This window comes from Eptatretus burgeri, chromosome 18 (assembly GCF_056783735.1).
Source record: "Eptatretus burgeri isolate ZD-2024b chromosome 18, Ebu_testis_v1, whole genome shotgun sequence".
NCBI classification, from domain to species: domain Eukaryota; kingdom Metazoa; phylum Chordata; class Myxini; order Myxiniformes; family Myxinidae; genus Eptatretus; species Eptatretus burgeri.
Window position 1 is genome coordinate 31981278 of NC_140978.1, and position 19468 is coordinate 32000745.

Consider the following 19468-nt stretch of genomic DNA (forward strand, 5'->3'; position numbering starts at 1 on the left):
TATTTACAACAGGGAAAGGGGAAACATAGAGCAGAACTAAACCAACTATTAATGAATGCAATACAAATATATACAGCACAAAAGCATTTAACAGTTCTCCACTTAGAAGACGGGCCCACGGATACACACACACAAACGCACACAAGAAGTGGTGGCTGACGCCTTTATTTCGGCTTTCAGCTCGGACGATAGTGGAGCTGCAGACCAGGGTCTATTTTGGACCTGTCCGCCTTGTGCGGCTCGATCCGCGGAGGACGAGGACGAGGACGAGGACTAAGGCGAGAGAAGGCCAGCACGATGAGCCCATCAAAACGACCACCACGCCAAGAAGAAGTCCCCCTCCAAGACCAGCGAAGACGAGATGTGATCTACCCCATCAAGATCAGCGCCCGCGTACTTATTAACCTCTGCTTTCGAAGATGGACGGAGGTTACTGTTTTCACCCCTGTCTGTTTGTTTGTTTGTGAACAGTATTATGGAAAAACTCCTGGACGGATTTCGACGAAACTTGGTGGGTGGGATTAGGTATGGTCCAAGGATCATGCCATTAGATTTTGGACTTGGTCCAAAGGCCAATATGGCCGTTATGGCGGCCATTTTGAAAAAATATTTGAATTTTTGTTTTTGCATTTCTACATGTTTTAAGTGATTTCCAACCAAAAATAAATAAATTTGTTAGAGAAAAAAAAATTTGAAACTTTTTTTCAAAAAAATTTCAATTTTATTTGAAAAATATTTGAATTTATTTTTGCATTTCTACATGTTTTAAGTGATTTTAACCCCCCCACCCCCAAAAAAATTATAGAGAAAAAAACAAATTTTGCACCTTTTTTTTTCAAAAAAATTTCGATTTCTTTTTACATGCACGTCGATCTAGTTTAGTTTATTCAATCGTGGTTCAGTCGAGTCTGATCCGTTTTGACCTACAATGAATAGGATATCAGGTTCACTTAAGTGACCCAGCAGTATTGGCGGCGGAGGTTTTGCACTCTACCGAGTGCTCCCCTCTTGTTCACCCTGTTTCGGGGGGGGGGGGGAGGTCTCTGCCCTCTCCGTTCTCGATCTGAAGTGGTGAAGCTCCTGATTGGCCAAGCAGCCCACCCCTCTCATTCTGGGCGGAGTCTCGAGCGAATTCCCACCCATGTTCGTGGTTGAACCCATGAAGAACAATGGTGCCGGTCAGAGTGAGGGGAACGTGGAAAAATATAAGAAAAACCCTGTAAAAGTAACTCACAGCACATTTACATTTATTTACCCATTAGACAAGGGAAAGGAAGCTATCTATAAAACACATACTTACCGATATAACTAATCTATAGGACCTGAATGTTGTGTGCGATAGGTTTCCAAATTCGTAACAACATGTGGTTGTTTTGTTGTCCCCTTCTTGCCGTGTTGTATGTGGTTGTTTTGTTGTCCCATTCTCGGCCGTGTTGTATGTGGTTGTTTTGTTGTCCCCTTCTCGGCCGTGTTGTATGTGGTTGTTTTGTTGTCCCCTTCTCGGCCGTGTTGTATGTGGTTGTTTTGTTGTCCCATTCTTGGCCGTGTTGTATGTGGTTGTTTTGTTGTTCCCTTCTCGGCAGTGTTGTATGTGGTTGTTTTGTTGTCCCCTTCTTGCCGTGTTGTATGTGGTTGTTTTGTTGTCCCATTCTCGGCCGTGTTGTATGTGGTTGTTTTGTTGTCCCATTCTCGGCCGTGTTGTATGTGGTTGTTTTGTTGTCCCCTTCTCGGCCGTGTTGTATGTGGTTGTTTTGTTGTCCCATTCTCGGCCGTGTTGTATGTGGTTGTTTTGTTGTTCCCTTCTCGGCCGTGTTGTATGTGGTTGTTTTGTTGTCCCCTTCTCGGCAGTGTTGTATGTGGTTGTTTTGTTGTCCCCTTCTCGGCCGTGTTGTATGTGGTTGTTTTGTTGTCCCATTCTCGGCCGTGTTGTATGTGGTTGTTTTGTTGTCCCCTTCTCGGCCGTGTTGTATGTGGTTGTTTTGTTGTCCCATTCTCGGCCGTGTTGTATGTGGTTGTTTTGTTGTCCCCTTCTCGGCCGTGTTGTATGTGGTTGTTTTGTTGTCCCCTTCTTGCCGTGTTGTATGTGGTTGTTTTGTTGTCCCCTTCTCGGCCGTGTTGTATGTGGTTGTTTTGTTGTCCCCTTCTCGGCCGTGTTGTATGTGGTTGTTTTGTTGTCCCCTTCTCGGCAGTGTTGTATGTGGTTGTTTTGTTGTCCCCTTCTTGCCGTGTTGTATGTGGTTGTTTTGTTGTCCCCTTCTCGGCCGTGTTGTGTGTGGTTGTTTTGTTGTCCCCTTCTCGGCCGTGTTGTATGTGGTTGTTTTGTTGTCCCCTTCTCGGCCGTGTTGTATGTGGTTGTTTTGTTGTCCCATTCTCGGCCGTGTTGTATGTGGGTGTTTTGTTGTCCCCTTCTCAGCTGTTGTATGTGGTTGTTTTGTTGTCCCCTTCTCAGCCGTGTTGTATGTGGTTGTTTTGTTGTCCCCTTCTCAGCTGTTGTATGTGGTTGTTTTGTTGTCCCCTTCTCGGCCGTGTTGTATGTGGTTGTTTTGTTGTCCCCTTCTCGGCCGTGTTGTATGTGGTTGTTTTGTTGTCCCATTCTCGGCCGTGTTGTATGTGGTTGTTTTGTTGTCCCATTCTCGGCCGTGTTGTATGTGGTTGTTTTGTTGTCCCCTTCTCAGCTGTTGTATGTGGTTGTTTTGTTGTCCCGTTCTCGGCCGTGTTGTATGTAGTTGTTTTGTTGTCCCGTTCTCGGCCGTGTTGTATGTAGTTGTTTTGTTGTCCCCTTCTCGGCCGTGTTGTATGTAGTTGTTTTGTTGTCCCCTTCTCGGCCGTGTTGTATGTGGTTGTTTTGTTGTCCCCTTCTCGGCCGTGTTGTATGTGGTTGTTTTGTTGTCCCATTCTCGGCCGTGTTGTATGTGGTTGTTTTGTTGTCCCCTTCTCGGCCGTGTTGTATGTGGTTGTTTTGTTGTCCCCTTCTCGGCCGTGTTGTATGTGGTTGTTTTGTTGTCCCATTCTCGGCCGTGTTGTATGTGGTTGTTTTGTTGTCCCCTTCTCGGCCGTGTTGTATGTGGTTGTTTTGTTGTCCCCTTCTCGGCCGTGTTGTATGTGGTTGTTTTCTTGTCCCATTCTCGGCCGTGTTGTATGTGGTTGTTTTGTTGTCCCCTTCTCGGCCGTGTTGTATGTAGTTGTTTTGTTGTCCCCTTCTCGGCCGTGTTGTATGTGGTTGTTTTGTTGTCCCATTCTCGGCCGTGTTGTATGTGGTTGTTTTGTTGTCCCATTCTTGGCCGTGTTGTATGTGGTTGTTTTCTTGTCCCATTCTCGGCCGTGTTGTATGTGGTTGTTTTGTTGTCCCATTCTCGGCCGTGTTGTATGTGGTTGTTTTGTTGTCCCATTCTCGGCCGTGTTGTATGTGGTTGTTTTGTTGTCCCATTCTCGGCCGTGTTGTATGTGGTTGTTTTGTTGTTCCCTTCTCGGCCGTGTTGTATGTGGTTGTTTTGTTGTCCCCTTCTCGGCCGTGTTGTATGTGGTTGTTTTGTTGTCCCCTTCTCGGCCGTGTTGTATGTGGTTGTTTTGTTGTCCCCTTCTCGGCCGTGTTGTATGTGGTTGTTTTGTTGTCCCATTCTCGGCCGTGTTGTATGTGGTTGTTTTGTTGTCCCCTTCTCGGCCGTGTTGTATGTGGTTGGTTAGTTGTCCTTTTCTTGGCTGTTACATGACAGCAATCTATAATGTACTGTTTTTTTTTTTTTGTTGCATTGACCAACTCCAAAAGGATGGTGCAGCGGCAGCACATTTGCCTCTGAGCTGTCTTGTTTCGGTTTGATTGCTGATTCGATGATGAACTGTCAGAGTGGTGACCTGCAGGCAGGGTGTTGCATCTGTGAGTGTGCTGTCCCTCGGCTGAATGCTAAACTGGGGCCCTTCTCCTAGCGTTGGTTGCTCGTGATTGTGAAAGATGTCTCTGTGCCTTGGACAATGAGTCGGCAGGTTATCCTTGGCATCCTGAACGAGTTGCAAGTTCCTGCACTAACTTGGCTCGGAGAGTAGAGTGGCACCACTAGGTATATTTTCCAATGAAAACACCAGCTTGTCATCCCAACGATCTGTGACGTCGTGTGATAGATATTGATAATGATTATGAACATTGACCTCAATGAAGCCCATGGAGAAGTTTGTACATAAGTCGCCTGCAGGACAAAGACATTACATCTGCATTTGCCTTTTTATGAACTACAAAGCTATTAGGAGACGATGGACAAATCGACTCAGTAGGTAGGGTTTGAACCTGGGGTCCAAACCATGAAGCGTTGCGATCAGATGTGAATGTGACACAATTCATTGTTACATCACGTGATGTGGGATTCTCTTACTCATGACTGGGTGTAAGCGCTTGTTCATTGTGTTGGCATAGAAATGTGTTACAAGCCTCGTCTGCAGAATCCTGCTTTTATGTCTGAAGTTCTTTGCATCTCCTTTTATCGTTGACCCCCTTCTGTCAAACAGGAGTGAGAAGAAGAAAGAATCCAACAGAAATGGACACCGTAGGTTCAGAAGATCGAGAACATACCTCGAGCTTGGAGAGATGGGACAAAACCTCGGACAATGCTGTGGAGAAGGTGCTGCCTCAGGACCCTTTGAAATGGTTTGGGGTGTTGGTTCCGCAGAGCTTGAGGCAAGCACAGCAATCTTTCAAACAAGGTGAGCCATTTAGCTCTTCGTGCCGTTACTACAGACCATGGAACAATGGGAGGACAATTTATATGTCCTTTTTCATTATCCTTTTTAAATTTAAATACTTCTTCTTCTTCGTTTGTATGCAGCACAAGGCTGTGGGGTAGTATCATTGGCTGAGGGCACAGCTGTGCTGCTGATGCCATGCCTTCTGCTGATTAGGGCAGGAATTTGTAATTTTTTCAGGGTGCCAGTTATAGCTCGCCTACTCGTCGCTCAGGACACCATGGGATATTTACCATCCACCAACAAACAGCAGCAGACCGGACTTCCAGTTGGACATCCATCCGAGCGACGGCACACACATTGATGAATCAGCTTACCTGGGAAACACCGGGATGACAGTTTATAGCCGGGTCGGGATTCAAACCCAGGCTCGACGGTTTCGAGGCGAGTGTGTGTACTTCCGGACAATCCTGTCGGCCCTATTTAAACACTACAACAGGCTCAGATAAGTTTCCTCAAACGTAGTTGTCTCCAAGACTGAAATACAGTAACAAATCTAGTGGTTTAAACAATTCAGGTCAGGTCAGGTATGGGAGCATGTGCCAGAACAGCACGTCGCTGCGTCCACTTTCCGCCGGTACTCCAGGGGCCTCCGTCTGCCCATCCCCCAGGCAGATGCCAGGCCCATCCCCATCTCCTTGAGATGATGGTCAACCTGTTGCAACCATGAGGCACGTGGTCGACCCACTGGCCTCCTCCACTCATGAGACTCCCTCGCTGAGAGAATCTGGTGAGCAGGATCAGAGTCAGGAAAACGAGCCACATGTCCATACAGCCGCAACTGATGCTCACGGACTATGCAGGTAACAAATCTCATCTGAGTCTCTCTCAGCAACCGCTCGTTGGACACAAAATCCGACCAGCGATAGCCAAGGATTCTCCGAAGAGACCTGGTACCAAAGGAATTAAGTCTCCGTCTCAGATCCTTGGTCAAAGTCCAAGTCTCGCACCCATAGAGCAAGACTGGAAGTACCAAGGACCTGAAGACTCGGACTTTCGTCCTCCCGCACAGGTGCCGGCAGCACCACACCCCATGATCCAGTGAATCCATGACTCCCCAGGCCCGACCCAGACGTCTATTGACCTCTGACTCGCAGCCAGCAGAGACATGAATATCACTGCCAAGGTAAGTGAATCTCTCCACGACCTCAACATCCTCACCACAAACAGACACAGACAGGACAGCAGCATCCAAGATGTCACCGAAAGCCTGGATCTTAGTTTTGACCCAAGAAACCCGTAATCCCAACGGCTCCGACTCCTCATTCAGCACCTCGAGGGCCCCCAAGAGGATGTCTAAAGTCTCCGCAAAGATGACTGCATCATCTGCAAAGTCAAGGTCCGAGATCTTGACATTCCCAAATGACGCACCGCAACTTGATCTCTCCGACATCCTCCCTAGAATCCAGTCCATACAAGTGCTGAAAAGTGTGGGGGCAAGTACACATCCCTGACGAACTCCAGTAACAACTGGAAATAAGTCAGAGATGGTACCACCACACTTCACAGCACTCTCAGTACCAGAGTAGAGTTCAGACATCAGATCGATCAGTTTTGGTGGCACCCCACGAAGACCAAGAATCCTCCAGAGGACATCCCGATTCACTGAATTGAACGCTTTACAGAGATCAACATAGGCTGCAAGCAGCCCCTGCCGAAACTCTCGTCTGCGTTCGGTGAGGACACGAAGTGCAAGGATACGGTCAATCGTTGACCTCTTTGGTGTAAAGCCTGACTGCTCTGGACGCTGGTGCTCAAGCAGATGGTGGCGAACCCTATCGAGAATTAAACAGTTCCTCTCAGGATAAATGCACTATCTGTTTAAAATGAGATGTCATGCTTCAGGAATCCTTGCTGTTTGAATTGTTTTTATAATATAAATCCATATCAGAGGGTGAATGAGAAAGAAAGAGAGGGTGAGATGTAGGACGCTCCTCCTTTTACTCCACCCCCACAACCCACAACCCACCTCCAGAGAGGCTTTTCCGTGGCTGCAGACAGGGCCTTGACTACGAGAACAAAACAACTAAAACATGGGAACAGTACGGCGTTACTGTGACATTCTGTATATTGCAACAATGTGGAGGCACACTGGGTTTTGACATCAACATTCTGTGCTTGTTGTTGAATTAGATATATATATATATATATATATATATATATATATATATATATATATATATATATATATATATATATATATATATATATATATATATATATATATATATATATATATATATATATATGTGTGTGTGTGTGTGTGTGTGTGTGTTTGTTGTTGTTTTTGTATATAGTGGAGAAGCTCAACCATGGAACGGATCATGACGGAACAGTAGAAAGAGAGGGTGGCAAACACATTGTCAGGGTTGAGGGACAAAAATCAAGGGAGACTTGCAGAAATGAGGGCAAGGGGGAGGACGTAGGAGGCGAACAAGATGGATACAGCCGCAAACTCTGAGGAAGGAAAAACTGCAAACCTGGAAAGAAGTGGGTTTGGGGAGGGTCTACGGGAGTAGAAAAGGTCATTGTTATGGATGATCATTTGGTTATTTGTTTTGTTCCTTTTACGTTTCAAAATCTCTGGCACAATTTCCCAAGAAATGTGCTGTACCACATTATTTTCACATGTGGAAGGCCAACGCCACAGTAAAAACCTTCAGCTCTCAATCAAATTGATGATAAAAAAATGAAAGAACAGCGTCTTGGCAAATCCACCAAACATACGCCTTGTGTTGTTGGGGAGAGGGACGGAGCCTGGCTGGTGTCTCCACGCTTCAGTTGAAAGGCGATTCTCTGTCGGGAATCAAAGAAATTTAATCCAGTATTTATTTGTATTCGTATGCATAATCGCATCAAAATGTTTGCATTTTGTATGCGGAATGGAAATTAATATACAAAGTGTCTTCAGTGTCCACTGGACTACACTGAGTGTCCCGAGTGGTTGCACACTCCTGTATGACCTTGAACAAGGAAATGAGGCCATTTGTACATTTGTACCATCAACGCCGTGTTGCATTCTCAAGTTAACGTTGGCTCCTGCTGAAAACAACAGTCTTCTTCATGTTTTACTTATGTCTAAATAACCTGATCTAGATTGAGTGACGCAACTTCTTGTGTCTATAGAGTGTGTGCGTACACACACACACACACACACACACACACACACACACACACACACACACACACACACACACACACACACACACACACACACACAGTTAGTTATTTATATCTGACTCATTTGCAATGTTTCTTGCGTGAAGCAGTCTTGGCATAACTAATTATTGTTTTCTTTGTTTTACAGAGATAATACTTTAAAGTTTTTAATGATGGAGCACTTTAAATGCAAGGAGCATTCTTTTTTTTTCTTCTTTTTTTCAATCTTTTTTTTCAATCTTTTTTTAAATGCAATGAGCATGCCAATTTCACAAACAAGGTCATCGTGACAGATGAGGCACACTTTGATTTGGCAGATTTAACTTCACCAGATTTCTTCCTGTGGGGATTTCTGAAGGGCAACGTTTATAAGGAACATCCCACATCGATCGATGAATTGAAGGCAAACATCACTGCAACCATCCGCTCTATTGATCAGGAGACATTGCTTGCGGTAATGAACAATATGATGATCCGCTGTCCTGAATGCACGAATTGGAAAGGGGCCCATTTGTCTGATGTAATTTTGAAGAAATGGAGAATCAAAATTGATTTAGAAAATGTGAAAAATGTGGCCTATGTTGTATAGGAATTTTATTTTATTTGGTTTAGAAACAAATAAGTTTATAAGGATAATAAAACAATCAGATATAAATACCCCACCCTTTGTGTGTGTGAATATATATATATATATATATATATATATATATATATATATATATATATATATATATATATATATATATATATATATATATATTGTTGCGGATTCGCGCCCGCCGGCGTGCTGACGGCCACGTAACTCGAATCGCGGCACGTCGCCCACCGGACGGACAATCCAGTCGTGACCCTCTCGGACTAACGCCGGGAACCAGTCACGGGTGGACCTTTCGGTCTCACCGCGATCGAGCCAATCAGCCCCCGCGTGGGATAGGGTTGCTCGCCAAATTCGACCTACCTAAGTACCCACGCGGAGGGTAGACCGGGCGATCGCACCTCGCCGCAGGTCGACTTCGGACACGGGCCACTTAAGCGACCCGTTCCGTACTATCAGAATAACCGAGCGGTGTTATCGTCGACCTCGACGGTTCGATTAATTATCGGGCGTATTCAGCCCACTACCAACCCTTTACGTGAAGCAAGATGAGGATTCAATGGGAGAAAAAGACGAAGCGAAGCGGGAGAACAGTTCAATAATAAAGCACATTTATTCGCGGCACACGGGAAGCACACATATACAATTCCACCAAAAGCACACAGAAAAAACACAATTCCATTTACACAAAAAGCAAATATAAAAGCGAAAACAATGCAGAGCTAATACCGACTACCGAGCACACGGCAACACTTATACAATTCTACCTCACAGACGGCGCCGACAACACATACCCAAAACCAAGGAAAGAATACCCTCAAGGATGAGGCGGGCCTGAGGCCGAGACCGGGTCGCGCCTACCCGTCTGGTGATGAGACGCAGAGCGGCGATGGCGCCTCAAATCCGCAGGCCTCGCGGACAGTGTCTGGCAGGGGGTGGGAAAGGGGCCCCCTTTGTCGCACTATCTCAGCGCGGGGGGAAACAGGAGGGGGTTGCTGATGCTCGGGGTATAGAGGATCTTTATTATCCCTGGTGTGCGTCTCCACCTCGGCCAGGTCGCGCTGCCGGCCTCCCTCGGGCGTGCAGCTCCCGGCACCGACGCGAGCACCCCCTCGTCTGCCTTCGCCGCTGCCGCCTCTCCACAGCTCGTCCCCTCCGTTCCGACTCTGGACTCTTCTTTGGACTCTCCTCCCCTCCGCCTCTGGACTCTCCGACTCTCGACTTCTTGACTCTCCGACCCTGGACTCTTCTTTGGACTCTCCTCGGACTCTCCTCGTTGGACTCTCCTACTCTCCTACTCTCCGCCTCTCGACTCACGAACACGGTCCTTTTATCAGCCCCGTAGCTTCGCCCTCTCATCTTTGACCCCCTCCCTTCGACCTTTCACCTCGCTCCCCATTGGCCTGAGAAAAAGTAGGCGTGAAGGCTTTTTGATCCATAAATTTGCATATATCGATCGCCCTGGGGGCGGGGCCAATTCGCCCCTCGCTCACCGATTGGACGGCAAAAAGTGGGCGTGTGTCGTTTTTGATCCGTTTTTGAAGCACAAAATCCGTGATTTTGTACACGCTGTTCGAAGCGCGCCCTGCACGAGTCCAACACCGGTACCCACAGCGGGGCAAGAACGGTGGCGATGCTACGGTTGCGAGGTGTGACGTGAAGGTCGTGGCGGTTGTGGTGAAGCGGCGTTGTGGTTGGTGGTTGATGTTGTGGTTGTGGTGGTAATCATGGCGGTTGGTCCAAAATAAAGATAGTAAAAGAAAAACGGCTATCCTGAAGAGTCGCAGCACGCATAAATGACATGTATTCCCACTAGACAACGGGTTTGGACCTAACTACACATGTACTTACCGAGATACCTCACCTAAGGGACCTGAATGGTGGTTTGCGAATTTGGTAACCACAACAATATGAAAGACTGATACAGTTATGATTATACACCTTCAAAATGAAAAAACTCCGCGTCCAACCAAAAGTAACGAGATCTATTCAGCTACTTTAAGTAAAAAGTAAGAGCAGACTCAGCCTCAGGCGACATTTCACCCGCTTCCCAGCGAGCTTCCTCAGGCCAATACACCTCTCATCTCAGCACATGTCCGCTTTTATTCCTGATGTAACCACCCATTTCCAGGTCAAGTGTGTGAGTGTTTTTCTTTTGAGAAACCAAAAGCATCAAAACAAAGAAACAGAAGAAAAACTTAATTTTTTTTCACTCCATAACGATTCTCATTTATATTGAACTAGCTGAAGTACCCGGTAATACCTAGGAAATTTGCCCTATTTTCCTCACGCTAGTTATACTGAGGCATTAGTTGTATGGAGAAAATTAGGAAGGCTTCTTTTATTCCTCAGATTTATGGAAGGAAGGCTTTATGCTGCTGTAATCCTCAGAGAGGTCATAGTTGAAGGTGGCCTTGAGCCACTCAATGTTTCTCGCAGCAATGGAAACTGTCCTTGATGTCTTGCCAAAACCCGGACCGAGAAAGCTGGAACGTGAGTTTTGTGCTTCTCTCGCCCGTCGGTGTGACGCTCTATTTGCAGCCGACTCCGCTTGCCTAGCTCGTTCATGAGCAGATATATCAGCAGTTAGCTGTTGCCGTGCACGTGCAATTTAATAATTCAAATCACAGGAGGAGAATTTGTATGTTTAAAAAGTCAACGAATACGAACATTTTTGTGTTTCAAAAAACCCTAGCGTTTTTAACCATGAAGCCTTTTGTTACGATTAATACGCCGGCGTACTATTCGAAAGCCTTTTTTTTAATGGAAATTTTATTTTTTAATTTTTATATATATATATATATATATATATATATATATATATATATATATATATATTTAATATATACATATATATTTTCATTTTTATGGAAAGCCACTTTGCGCATCCTGAAGCTGAATGTTAGGTCTATATGTGTGTAAAGTTTCATCAAGATCGGTTCACTGGTCGAGGAGCTTATTGGTTACAAACAAACAGACAGAAGGACTGCCATTAATGTAGTAGATTTCCTTCTGCTTCTGGTTCTACATCCCTCCCCTCCTCTTTTCTCCAAATTGAATCTCCATTATATATAAACGCTTCTTTTTAACAAAAATAAAAATTATTTTAAGAATGAATTTCATCCATTGTATCTCCTTCATAAATGCTACACGTGTTCTTTTTCTCCACCACAATATATATATATATATATATATATATATATATATATATATATATATATATATATATATATATATATATATATATATATATATATATATATATATATATATATATATATATACAGTTTGGTTGCAGTTTATATGAATAACTCAATTTCTCACTGTCCATCTACTGATTTTACACCTCCCAGACATTCCCCAGGAGTACCTCGAGCTGCGACTTCCCCTCCACTCCCACCTCTTGTTAATCTGTATTGTTCCATCTTCCAAACAGTGACGACTCAATCTACATCTCTCTCACTCTCACTCTCTCTCTCTCTCTCTTTCTCTCTCGAACAACATGGACAAGCTTTTAATCACTCATCCCAACTCTCTTCCTCATATATGGTGATTCCAATTGTCACCATGCAACTTGGCTGTGTGTAGGTACTTCTTTCACCAGCCATGGCTCTTCAGCAAAGAACTTCTTTGACTCCATGCGATTGACTCAATCTGTGAACTTTCCAACCTGGATTTATCCCAACGGCAAATCATCCCTTCTGGACTTGGTGATGATTAACTTTCCCACAAATATCTCCTGCTCTTGCTCTACTCCAATTGATTCATCTGATCCATATGCTTATGAAAGTCAACATCTTCTGGCTATTCTCAGAGAGCTGCCTCAACACCAGCGAGTCTGGCAGTTCACTCAAGCTGATTTACAGGGACTGCAAGCAGTCATCTCTCTTCAGGAATGGTCTCCAATATCTACTGGCCCTGATGTTAACTCAGCCTGGGAATTCTTCCACAGAATCCTCCTCTCTCTCTCATGCAAAGATTCATCCAATCTCTTCTTAAATTATCTTTCCCCTCTTCCCACCCATGGTACACTGAATCCTGTGGTTTAGCAGTTGCTCTGAAACAACTTGCCTTTTCTATCTGGAAGGCAAATTGACCGAAGGCAATCTCAGATCATTCCAAAAAGTCTGCAACAAGTGTGTATCCACTCTCAGAAGAGCCATAAAACAACATCTGTCCAACCTCAAGAATGAACTTTCAAAGTTGTCTCCCTCCTCTGAAACCTGGTGGCACCTTGTAAGTCTGTTTCCGGAGTATGCTCCCCTTCCATAATTTACCTATCTTCAAATGGCACCACACCTGACTCTGCTCGTGAGAAGGACGAACGCCTCAATTCTGTATTTCCTTCCAAATTGGTGTCCCCACTCCCCAACCCCTCACTCTTGGAACCCATCCTTCCGTCATACCCAACTGCTCCTGGACTCTATATTTTGCACCTGAGAAGGTGGAGAAGATTCCTTCAACCTGCAACTCTGTGTTACCGGACCAGACGACATCATCTCACTTGTCCTAAAAACCTGCTCTTGCACGTCCTCTCTCTGCCCTTTTCAACCGATGATTTTTTCACTAGGTCATCTTCCATCTGCTTGGAAATCTGTCAATATCACTGCATCATATAAAAATGTGCAGAAACTGATCCCCTGAACTAAAGACCTATCAGCTGGCTTCCAATCATCAGTAACATCATGAAATCCATCATTACAGTTGATATGAAATCCTTCCTTTTCTCCACAAACCGAATCTCAGATCACTAATTTGATTTCAGACCAGGTCACTTCACCTTGGACATGCTGCTTCGACTCACCCAAAAATGGATGGAGGCCCTCAATGCCAGATATGAGATCAGTGCCGTTTTTCTGGACATATCTCATGCTTTTGATGCAGTCTGACATCCTACCTGACTCTCCAAGCTCTCTGCCCATGGCATCCAAGGCAAACTCCACACATGGCTTACTGACTTCCTCTCCTTTCATCTCCTCTCCCTGTCAAGGCTGGAGTGCTCCAAGGCTTCTGGGCCCAGTCCTATTCCTGATCTTCATCAATAATCTCTTTGACTCTGAAAAATCCCCTTTATCTATTTTCTCATGACTGCACCCTCTGTCCTGACATCCCTCATTCTTCAGACATGTAAGCTGCAGCCTCTTCCCTCTCTCCAGACCTTGAAAAAAAAAATCACAAACTGGTCAAACACTTGGAATTTGTCTTTCAATCCTGACAAATCTCACTCTCACTGTCTCTTTCCGAAAGGACCGTCTCGAAAACCCTCATATCCATTTTCTTAACAATACTCTTGAGGAAGTTTGGTCATTCATACTCCTGGGATTCACTATCAGCCATGATCTTTCTTGGGAAAACTACATTTCAAAGTTGGCCACATCTTGATGGAGTACTGGTTTCCCCTCTGGGCTATCTCCCCTACCTCATATCTTGCTCAGCATGACGCCATGGAAACCAAGGCCTTCAAGATCATTGGAATCTCTCGTGATAAAGCTGAGTCGATGGGCCTTTGATTTTCCCATCACAGACAAGTCGGTGTTCTTCCTGCCTTCTTCCACCTCCTTTCTGGTCTTGTACTGACAGCTCTCAACGTGCTTTGTACCCTCAAGCTTTATGCAGGGCACATACGTTTCACCATCAACCCCCTTCTCGTGAAGTACCTAAATCCATGATCACTACTCACCCTACACTCGTTTTCTCTCTTCCTCCCCGCCCCCCCCCTTCCCCTCCAACCTGTGGAACAAACTTCTACATCCTCTTCAATCTCATTCTTCCCTGCTGGTCTTAAAGACAGCTAATCACCACCATCTCAAATCATCCCCAATCCAAAGCCGTGATCTTTTCTCTACCTTCATAAATCCCCCCTCCCCCACTTCCACCTCATCCCACATCCTTCTTACAAAATATCCAGTTTTCTTTCTTGAGAGTTTCCTTCTGTGTCCATCTTGTCCTTGTCCATCCCATGCATCCTCTCCTGCCTCCCATTCCTCCACACACCCATTGTTTGTCCAAGTCTGCCTCTGTCTTTGCCTTCAACTCTACTGTTGGTGTCCCACCCTCCCCCCTCTCTTAACTGTTCCGTTTGGCCTGTTGCATCCTGATTCATTCACTGTACTCGTACTTACTCTTCCACGAGCCTCGACTCTTCTTCTTCTTCTTCTTTCGGCTGCTCCCGTTAGGGGTCGCCACAGCGGATCATCCGTATGATCCGCATAGTGATTTGGCACATGTTTTACGCCGGATGCCCTTCCTGACGAAACCCTGGTCGCCTCTTGCGACACAGGGATATGGTACACCTATTTTAACCAGGGTATACACCGGCCCAGTATGCTGGTACTGATTTCGCCGACCTCGGAAGGATGACAGGCTGAGTCAACCCCCTGGTGTATTAATTCAGTGGCCCAACGGGGCTTGAACTCAGGACCTCTTGGATCCCAAGCCGCTGCCCTAACCACTGCGCCAACACCAGGCTTATTACCACGAGCCTCGACTATGGATACAAAAAAAAATCTGTAAAACAACTCCTTCAGTGTTTTGCAGCTCCTCATTTGATTCGTTATTAACGGTCATGGCGGTGGCTGTAAACGTGACATTGTTGTATAGCTTGGCACGTCCCTACCCTTCCCTTGCTCCTTCTCCATCATTCCATATGTTGCTTCCCCTGTTGCTTCTTCCAAAAACAACAACAAAATATTTAGCCGAGCCCACACACAAGGAACTTTGAGCAGGAGGAGGCCATTTGGCCCATCATGCCTGTGCTGCACCAACCCCCACCATCATCACCCATCCACATTCAAGGTACCTTCCATCCACACAAGCCGATATCCCGATACCCTTCTATCTCCAATGCATCCAGGTACCTATGTAAATCCAATTTAAACGTATCTACCTTTCCGTGGAGACCATTCCATACATTAACCACAGACTAAAAGTCCCCTACCATAAAACTGTCCGAACTCTCGTATTATTTATCCTCAAGCTATGGCCCCTGGACCTTCGACCATTCACGGTGCTGAAAAACTCCACTGCACCTATCTTGTCCACACCCTTGATTATCCTAAACATCTCTATCAGATTCCGTCATAATCGCCTCCTTTCCAATGTATGAAGTCCTGTTTCCTTCAAATGTTATTCAACAGCATCTTTTACCACCACCAGATCCTTCTCCTGTGTGAAACGCTCCATGACTGCCGCTTGTATTATATAATCTCTCTTTTCATTATTCTTCCCCATCCCCGACACTTTACATTTCTTTATGTTGAACTACATCTGGCAATCTTCTGCCCAATCTGATCTCCCCAAACCATATCTGCTATCTACCTCACCTCCAAGTTTTGTATCATCGGCAAATTTAGAAAGTTGACTCTTAACCCCACGATCCAAATCGTTTATGTAAATTATGACTAATAATGGTCCGAGTACTGTTCCCTGAGGTACTCCACTACTTTCATCTTCCCACTCTCAGCCACTCTTAACTTCGCATCACTAATCCAGTTTCCAATCCAGTTAGCTACCTGACCAGCCACTCCACAAGCCCTCACCTTAGCAAATAACCTCCTATGTGGTACCTTATCAAATGCTTTCTGAAAGTGAAGATGCACTACATCCACTGCACTTCTCTCATCCATCCAATCAGAAACTAATTTGTCGAACTCCAATAAATTTGTTTCATATGATCTCCCTTTGGTACATCCATGCTGATTACCTTTAATTAGTTTGAAGTTATTCAAATGTTTCCCTATCCATTCCTTAATTAATGTTTCTCACACTTTTCCCTCAACCAAAGTCAAGCTAACAGGTCCATACTTCCCTAATTCTTCGTTGGAACCTTTATTAAATAACAATGTGACATTTGCTATTCTCTAATCCTCTGGTACTTGTCCCGACTCCAACGACCTGTTGAAGATATCCACGAACACCCCGTTTCTCTGCCCTGCCAACTCCCGCAACACACCAGGAAGCATATTATCTGATCCTGGAACTTCATCATCCCTTCATTTGTCGGGCTGTTTATTCACTTCCTTGACTCTTACTTCGATCTCTTCTAAAAGCTCAAGATAGACACTCTCCACGATTGGAAGTTCCCATGCTAACCCCTTTGATAGATACTCTCCAGTATTGGAAGTTCTCCTCCTCACCCCCTGAGATAGACACTCTCCACTATTGGAAGTTCTCCTCCTCACCCCCTGAGATAGATACTCTCCACTATTGGAAGTTCTCCTTCTCACCCCTGAGATAGATACTCGCCAGTATTGGAAGTTCTGCTCACCCCTGAGATAGATACTCTCCACTATTGGAAGTTCTCCTCCTCACCCCTGAGATAGATACTCGCCAGTATTGGAAGTTCTCCTCCTCATCCCTGAGATAGATACTCTTCACCATTAGAAGTTCTCCTCCTCACCACTGAGATAGATACTCTCCACTCTTGGAAGTTCTCTTCCTCACCCCTGAGATAGATACTCTCCAGTATTGGAAGTTCTCCTGCTCACCCCTGATTATAGATACTCTCCAGTATTGGAAGTTCTCCTCACCCCTGAGATAGATACTCTCCAGTATTGGAAGTTCTCCTCCTCACCCCTGAGATAGATATTCTCAACTATTGGAAGTTCTCCTCCTCACCCCTGCGATAGATACTCTCCAGTATTGGAAGTTCTCCTGCTCACCCCTGATATAGATACTCTCCAGTATTGGAAGTTCTCCTCCTCACCCCTGATATAGATACTCTCCAGTATTGGAAGTTCTCCTCCTCACCCCTGAGATAGATACTCTCCAGTATTGGAAGTTCTCCTCCTCACCCCTAAGATAGATACTCTCCACTATGGGAAGTTCCCCTGACTGTTCCCGTGTAAATGTAGAAGCAAAAAAACGATTTCATAATCCTGCCATCTCATCCTCATCATCCACCAATTCTCCTTTGCTATTCCTCAGTGGACCCACACTCCTCTGAACCCTTTCCCTTACCCCCTATATACTTAAAGAATATCTTGCTGTTATGTTTAATATTCCAGATGATTTCCTTTTCATATTCCCTTTTGGCCTGCCGAGTTATTTTTTTTAAACTAGTTTCTGCTTCTTCCTGTACTGATGAGATTCGGACTCTACTCATGTTATTTTGTACTTGATCCATGTTTTCTGCTTATCCTAAATTACCGTGTGCTTTCCTGCTCAACCACCCTGGTATCTCTATGCCTCTACCATTGCACCTTACTGGGATATACCTACTCTGCAGTTTATACATTTGCTCCTTCAAGGTTGCCCATTTCTCTGATGAAGACCACCCACTCATAAGCATGCTTTTACCCCAAACAATGGCTGCCGACCCGACGTAGTGCACAAGCAGGCTGGAGAGCGGAGAGGTATGCACACTCACCTTTGAGATGTACAGCCTGGGTTTGAATGTGGGCCCGGCTATAAACTGTCACCCTGGTGTTTTTTCACAGGCAGAGCGATTAATCAGTGTCTGCATAGTCCCTCAGATAGACGTTTAACTAGGTGTGCCATCTGCTAACGTTGGTCGGTAGAGGTCAATGATGCCACGGTGCCGTTCGCGAAGAACAGGTGAGTTGTCGCCGGCACTGAACAAATTAGAAATTCCTGTCTGGACTGCGAGTGGAGAAGTGGTCTGGTCTTCTTGGACGTTCCAGGACACCAGTTTACACTTCTTGTTATCTCAAAGTGTTGGTGTGTCTGGGCAACAGCTTCTGCATCACAAACAAAGTGACCAGGTGGTTCGCGTGTTTCTTGTGAGCGGTGTTCTTTGTGTACAAAGGGGAACCGACACAATAAGTACATCGCTCTCACGTACATTTGCCCACAAATCGTACTGCGAGTGACATGAACATCCGCTTGGTGACTAACCTGATTGGCTGTGTGAAGGAAGGCTATCGATCGGCAAATGTTGTGAGAAAACCACCAGAGTGGGAATTTTCACAAGAGGACAACATCTGACGCATTTTATTTTGTAAAAACAGAAGTGTCGCGTTCTCGTAAAAGGATCACTTATGCAATGAATGTCAATGTGATGATGCAAATCATGTCAAATGATTATACAGACAAGGCTTTACAACCTCGTCGAACACTTTTGCTTCACTTTCTTTCTTCCTTTGTTACCTCTGCCACCGAAGGTCGACGGAGGATATGTTTTCACCTCTGTTTATCTATCGGTGAGCATGATATCTTAAAAAGTAAGGACGGATTTGGATGAAACTTGGTGGACAGGTTGGGTGTGTGACAAGGACGAATTGATTATGTTTTGCTGAAGATCCGGGAATTTTTCAAGTGATTTTTCACCATTGAGTGATAAGGCCAAAAACTATATACGGCATGATATTTCAAAAACATGAAGACAGGTTTGGCTTGTGACGAGGATGAATTATTATCTTGCCAAAACCAAGTTTTTGCAAGATATGTTAGTCGGCTTGTATGTTTTTTTTTTTTTTGTTTGTTTTTTTGTTTCTGTAATCACGTGTAAAAAATTCTGCAGAGCACGGTTATCATTGGAAATTTTTGTAACTTCGCATATCAGAGGCCTATAGAGGTCCCTTTCAGCACACAATTTTGAAGGTCAAGGTCAAAGGTCAAGGTCACTTTGTCGCAAATCAGGGGAGTCGACGAAACCCTTATTTTTTGAGTAATTTTGATCGGATCGTCTTCAAACTTCATGGGAATATAGTTCATGGTCTGGCGCTCAGCTGATTAATTTTTGGTGGCGATTGGCCTTGACCTTCATGGTTAGTGCCTGAGGTCAAACATATTTGACCCCAAGGTCAAATTTTCAAGTTTTAGGAACCATATCGTGTAGAACCTCAAATTGAACACCTCGATGAGTGCTTTCTAGATATGTCAAGCTTGAGACATTATGACGTCATTTGGTGACGTTATGAGGCAAACACATATTTTTCATGGTTACTCTGTAGAACGATTCTCATTGGAATCTCTCGTAGTCAGATATTCCTCAAGGAGTCGCTCCTGGTTTCGATTTTGGTG

General features: G+C 44.9%; 1 protein-coding gene across 2 annotated transcripts in view; it reads left to right on the forward strand.

The window, feature by feature from the left end:
- The window catches only part of VMA22 (vacuolar ATPase assembly factor VMA22), a 38168-nt gene that overhangs the window by 14592 nt on the left and 4108 nt on the right, over positions 1-19468 (forward strand). For both annotated transcript variants that reach the window (XM_085863809.1, XM_085863808.1), the window contains exon 4: positions 4498-4692. In XM_085863809.1, coding sequence (XP_085719935.1) covers positions 4498-4692 — 195 coding nt within the window. The remainder of the gene's footprint in view (positions 1-4497; positions 4693-19468) is intronic.